The 6,330-nt window shown below is 28.8% G+C and overlaps 2 protein-coding genes across 9 annotated transcripts in view; one reads left to right on the top strand and one right to left on the bottom strand.

Moving 5' to 3' along the window:
• The window catches only part of LOC102678215 (uncharacterized protein CG43867), a 78,521-nt gene extending 75,249 nt beyond the window's left edge, over positions 1 to 3,272 (top strand). For 5 of the 8 annotated variants that reach the window (XM_006619054.2, XM_006619052.2, XM_006619051.2 and 2 more), the window contains 8 exons: positions 1,152 to 1,444; positions 1,521 to 1,854; positions 1,965 to 2,204; positions 2,281 to 2,417; positions 2,495 to 2,624; positions 2,687 to 2,896; positions 2,975 to 3,110; positions 3,189 to 3,272. In XM_006619054.2, coding sequence (XP_006619117.1) covers positions 1,152 to 1,444; positions 1,521 to 1,854; positions 1,965 to 2,204; positions 2,281 to 2,417; positions 2,495 to 2,624; positions 2,687 to 2,896; positions 2,975 to 3,110; positions 3,189 to 3,253 — 1,545 coding nt within the window. In that variant the 3' untranslated portion in view covers positions 3,254 to 3,272. The remainder of the gene's footprint in view (positions 1 to 1,151; positions 1,445 to 1,520; positions 1,855 to 1,964; positions 2,205 to 2,280; positions 2,418 to 2,494; positions 2,625 to 2,686; positions 2,897 to 2,974; positions 3,111 to 3,188) is intronic. The other 3 variants (XM_006619055.2, XM_006619058.2, XM_006619053.2) reach the window with 2 other exon arrangements.
• Positions 3,273 to 4,225: 953 nt separating this feature from the next.
• LOC102677987 (N-alpha-acetyltransferase 20) lies at positions 4,226 to 6,244 on the bottom strand. The gene is made up of 6 exons (XM_006619049.2): positions 6,074 to 6,244; positions 5,933 to 5,957; positions 5,746 to 5,836; positions 5,522 to 5,651; positions 5,317 to 5,453; positions 4,226 to 5,238 (listed from the first exon to the last, which is right to left on the bottom strand). Exons 1-6 carry the CDS (start codon positions 6,124 to 6,126, stop codon positions 5,153 to 5,155), a joined length of 522 nt encoding a protein of 173 aa, XP_006619112.1. The 5' UTR covers positions 6,127 to 6,244; the 3' UTR covers positions 4,226 to 5,152.
• Positions 6,245 to 6,330: the final 86 nt, after the last annotated feature.

The following is a 6,330-nucleotide window of genomic DNA, read 5'->3' as shown; positions in this document are numbered from 1 at the left end:
TTTTTTTTTTTTTTTTTTTTTTTTTTTTTTCATAGAACATCGTCATGTTAAGTTTGTTTTATTTTTATTGTGTATAATATTTATACATGATACCCGATCACCTTGTACCCTGATGCCCTATCATGTGAGCCGAACATATTTCGACAATTCATTCCTCTCATCAGAAAAAATCAATAAAACTCAATATTTCATCAATCAAATTTTCACTTTATCATCGATGCATTATCGGTTGATTAAATCATTAATAAAATAAAAGTAACATGATTTCGGAATTTGTCAAAATACGTTCTGTGGCACACACACTTGCAGAATGGTATGTTGGTGTACATAAAAAACCACACACAGAAAAACATCTTTTTACTAGATTGATTTTTTGTTTCTTTTTCCGTAAGTTTTTTTGCTCGATAGCTCATTACAAAATATTCTCTGTTTTTTGAATGCTGCTTAGAAAAATTAGTCTTTGATTATCTGGTCATTAACGGTTATTTAAGAAAAATAATCTAAAGAAAAAAGAAAAGAAAAGAATAGTAACATTTAAAAACTCCTTACAGATTCGAACATCGTAGAACGCGATTATTTCGGAATCGATAATTTCAGAAATTATTATGTCGTTAAGTACAGCTTCGAAAATATTAAAAAGAAAAAATTTCAATATAATTCATTCGTGACAAACGAATGAGAAAAAAATAGTTTCGAGCTGTAAGGTAAACTCACATGACCTAAAAAATACAAAAGCGCTTCTTTCATCCACATTTCTTTTAATTCATTCGACTTATTACAGTTCATGCGTTTTATGTGATTAACATACATAGAGTTATGCGTTAATCAGTCCGATTTCGATTGCTTACATACTAACAGACATTATATTATGACGTGTAACGAATAGAGTGTTTCATCAAATCTAAAAATATTCAAATATTTGTGCCGAAAATTCCTCGTATAATTTAAGATGGATATTAAGAAATCGATGAACTGCAAGAATACAAAGTTTTTTAAAATACATTTCCTTGATTGTCCTGATAAAATAAATAAAAAAGCAATGAACGGGGACAATGGAGCGCGACTTATTAAAAAAAAAAGAAAAAAAAAAAGTAGTAGATTAGGTCTGGTTCAATCCAGGGATATAGTAGTATGCCAGCATACCATTACAGCAGCTCCTTCTCTGCGCCACGCAATCGCTGTTCACCTGCGATACGCAAAGTCCCGCGGCAAATGGCAGCGGTGAAAATGCGGACGCACAATCGACGGCCTCCACTTCTCACAGTCCTCCGCTCATGCAGGGCCATTCGACTTCTACGATTTTGGACTGCAAAACTAATCCCGCCCAGTACGTTCTTATCCAGGGATGGCAGCTGCTCGCGCTTGCCGTTTCTCTATTCCTACCAAGAAATAATCGATTACTCTGGTACCTGAAGTTACACTTGCAAAGAAATGCGGATACCAAGTAAGCGTTTTAATTAAAATTTTAATTTTAATTAATTTTGAATATAATATATAATTGAATGTATAAATTCTGTTAGAACGGAATGCGGCAAATATGCAGCTTATTGTGAAAGAGCATTGGAAAGAACGCTTCAAAATGGTGGAAGAGAGGTGAAGCCTTCGAGAATGGAAGTTCTATCAATATTAATGAAAAATCCTTACCACCATTCCTTACCACACGCAATACCAGTTCATTTTTTGAACGGCACGTATCAGGTTGTAAGCTTTGATGGTAGCACAACAATAGAAGAATTTCTAAATACTTTAAATCAAGAAATTGGTTGCCGAGACGTTCATCAATCAGGTTTCACGTTATTCAGTGACGATCCGATTGAAAAAGATCTTGAACACTTCATTGATCTTCAAGCAAAAGTATGCACTTTAAAAAAATTCGTAAATTAGAAATAAGAATAAGAAATAAGAATAATAAAAGAATTATAATAAAAGAAAATATTTTCATACGCTACTTTTTATCATTTCAGCTTTGTGATATAATCTCCAAATGGGAAACTGCATTGAGAGAAAAGGGTTCGGGAAAATTCGAAAATACCAGAGTAATACAATTAACGTATAAATCGCGATGTTATTGGAGACAGGCAGCTAAAATGGAAACCGATAGAGAAAGACTTCTTCTTTGTTATCAAGTAAATCAACAAGTCGTACAAGGAAAATTTCCGGTAAATCGAGAACTTGCATTTGAACTTGCGTCATTAATGGCACAGGTAAAATTATAAATCCTTTAAAATAATAACAATTTTTTTAATAAAAAAATAATCATACAATGATTAAACGCTACAGATCGATTTTGGAGAATATAACAATGACAAAGCTCGAGGGAGTGGCCCAGGAAGTAATCCGCATCATTTGGTGCTTCAAGCTTTGGACAAATTTTATCCCGTACGATATCGAACAAATATTACTGCCGAACAATTGAGGCAAGTGTTTTCTAAATTAAAAGAAATTATTAATAAGTATTATTTATATTTAAAATTATGGATTTTTATTGTTATAGAGAATTGCAAGAGAAATTGCAAGAAAAGTGGCTTGCATTAAAAGGTCGTAGTGTATTAGATTGTGTACGCATATATCTAACTTGCACTAGAAAATGGCCTTTCTTCGGAGCTACACTTTATCAAGCAAAGGTTAGTAATATTTTTACGAATAAAAAAGTAAAAAAAAAATTATTTAAACATATTTGTCTCAGTTAAAGCAAACTGAACCAATAACCGTATGGATAGCTGTTTCCGAAGATAGTGTTATACTATTAGAATTGCAAACAATGGCAGTGATGTGCCGTTATAATTATGCGAATATAGTTACATTTGGAGGATGTTTGGATGATTTCATGCTGGTTGCTTGTTCTGATGAAGGTGCAGCTGAACAGAAACTCTTGTTTGCACTTTCGAAACCTAAGGTATATCAAAACTAAAAATCAAATTTAAAAAATCAAATTTCTAAATATTAAAAATATCATTTGATTATATTTGTGCAGATTTTGGAGATAACATTATTAATTGCCGATTATATGAATGCCTTGGGACACACTTTACCTGGTACTCCACAAATGAATACATTAACTCGTAATGGATCTCACAGATCCATAAAATCAACCCTACGACCCACAACTGGTTTGTAAAAATCTATATTTTTATGTTTTTTATTATTATGTATTTTATTTTTTATTGATGAAATGAAAATTAAATTAGGTTCAGGCTGTCTTCCAACGCAACCAGATATTTTAAAATCTACGCCAGATCACCAAAGACCTTAAAAAAAGACTGGTCAATGGGGAAAAAAGCAGGGGAATACAGCACTTGATTCATGAAAGTCTGATCCTATCATGGCACTAACTTTATACTCGAAGATACTACAGGCTGTATTATAAAAATCCGCGTAATGATATTTTGGACGACACTCAGCAACATGTGCGCTGTAGTTGATTTTAGTTGCGTTTTGTGTAAATTAGAAATGATGCTTGATAAACATTTCTGTGTACATATCTGATAGCATGCAAAACTTTGTGGTCCACGTTGCGCGATTTAAACGTGGGTGACTGAAATTAATCGAAAACGATTTTGCAACACTGCCTAAGTAAATTAGTATATCTGAAATTACATCGAATAGTTTCATTGAAAAAGCTAAAGCATTGTGCTGAAACTTTTTGCTACCGTATTTATATACCAAATTCAAAACATTTAGCGTAAGATAACTAAACAAAAGTGGTATATTACATATGTATATAATTAATCAGAGTTACTGAATGTTTAGAAGTCTAGCACTGTCTAGAACTTATGCAGCGATACTTTTGTCTTTAATGTAAGATTATATCGACGAAATTTTTATTTTTTGTCAAATTAATTGCAATACAATAAGCTGCAATTAATTTGCAGCTATGAACAAAAAAAACATAAAAATATAAAAATTTTCAGATTTTTAATATTTTATTTAAAATAACTGTACTTACTATAATTGTATATTTATATACAATACTTCGATTATATTATTCATACAATGATTCATTTTAATTCTAAAAATATCATATAATCTTTTATTGCATCTAATTATTTTTTATATATTTTATAACTCGTAATTTCAAAAAACAGTAGAAAGAGTAAGTACAGATAATATTAAATGTAAATCTAATTGAATTAAAGCTCAATCAAAAAATTTTTCATCAGAAAGTGACATATAGAACATATTATCATATTATTTTGATAACAGCTAGTCTTATATTTTATATTTATTTAATGTTTAAACAAATAAGTTTGTTTTATAAGGACATGACCAAATAGATGTAATGGGAACGCATTTTTTTTAAATAATTAATATCGTTCCTGCGATAACATATGTGCAACATTTTTGTACCAATTAAATAATAATCCCTTCATATATAGAAGTTTTGTACTTGCTTGATGTGTCCTACATAACTAGCAAATGTCTTCCTTCTCTTTAGTATCCAGAAATAAATAAAAGTTGAAAGTAGGGCTTTCGTGCAATGTGTACAAGACTTCTATACTTTTATAATTCCTGAGATAGGCTGATATGACTGTGCCTCTCTGAGCAGTATAGACAAAGTAATTTTATGCACGGCTTTGTTTAGCGCATTGAAGATTTATATAAAATAAGAAACGATCGAACCTCAGATTACTGGGAGCAGTACAAAGATATGCAAGAACGACATTTTGTCTTTAATTTTTATAATACGCAATGAAATGCTATCATTTAGGTGCTTAGCACCTTTGTATTATGATGCAGTAAAAAGAGTCATTGATCTGTAAATATCACTTAGATTTAAGTTTCTAAATATAATAGAATGAAAAAATGGCAGCTGATAAAGGCTACAATCGTGGTAGAAATTTCCTGCGATCGTTTGGCTGCTACGGAATATTCTACTGAGCCTACCATCTTATATTTCTATTTATTATTTATTCACATAAAACGATGCATAAAGGCACGAGCGGTGTACGCGAAAAACATTGTACTATTGTACAGGAAAAGAAATAAACTGCTCGGATCTATACTTTAAAAGACTATTTATTTATTTTACATATTATATTAAAAATTATATTAAATATTATTATATTAAAAATTTATCACAATAATATTTCTTAAATTTCCCATAAACCATAATTTAATTTATATTAAATCTATAATAATATATTTACATTATTCAGTCTATTTCTTCAGGTCTTACAGGATGAGTTAATGGTATTACTGATTTTTTCTTTACATCTCTAGATAATGCCTTTCTCATATCTAAAAAAAAAATATATAAAATATTTAATTTATAATATTTAAATAAATCTTTTACAAAAAAAGTAATATTTTATATACCAAAAGCATCTTCATCTGGATTTCCATTATAATATTCTAAAACAGTTCTATATACAATATATCCCAATTGCTGATACATTTTGATTGCTACTTTATTACTAACTCTTACAAAGAGATCTACAAAATATGCTTGTTTCCTAAAATAATAATAACATATATATTAAAATATACAAAATATATATTAATAAGTTTTCATTAGACTTACTTTTCTGAAACCTTCTCTAAAAATTCTATTAACATTGCAGCTAAACCTAATCTTCTATAATTAGGTGAAACTGTAAGAGCTGTTATATGACCATGCCAATTTTCCCCTTGTCCTTCAGCTTTTCCCATAACTACAATATTAAAAAAAAATTTGTGTTCCATATTCAATATTTATATATATATATATATAAAATATTTTAATTACATAACATAAAAAAGTCTTACTATAACCCATAATTTCTCCACTTGGTGATTCTGCTACTTGAAAATATTCTGGCCAATGTGCTAGATAATATGTATAAAAAGAAAGTCCATACTATAAAGCTTAAAATTAAGAAAAATATATATAAACATATAATTAAATAATAATCACGTAAAATATTAGTTAGAATGTAAAATATTTAAAGGATACTGTTTCTGTCAGAGGATCTAAATTTCTATAAAAAATAAAAATTTCATAAAGTTATTAAAATAATTAGTAAATAATACTTTATATTATCTCATGTTTAGGTTAAAAGTTTACTAATAAGCAGACAAATATTTTAATACTTACACATTATTAAATTTGAACAAATCATTACATGTAAAAGGTCTAAGAGTTGTCATGTTTTAAAAATTATGAAAAATTAAATAAATAAATATAATTTAATATGAAGACACTATCAATTCCAAACTCAGTCACATAAATGTAATTTACTCGTTTAACGCTAAAAGTCGCCACTGTATCACTGGGAAATTTCAAAATTTTAAATTTTACTTAAACTACATATAAATTTATAAATATTAATAAAAATAACAAAAATAATATAA

The sequence above is a fragment of the Apis dorsata genome, unplaced genomic scaffold (assembly GCF_000469605.1).
Source record: "Apis dorsata unplaced genomic scaffold, Apis dorsata 1.3 scaffold_390, whole genome shotgun sequence".
Classification (NCBI taxonomy): domain Eukaryota; kingdom Metazoa; phylum Arthropoda; class Insecta; order Hymenoptera; family Apidae; genus Apis; species Apis dorsata.
This window is presented reverse-complemented; position numbering and strand designations above follow the sequence as displayed.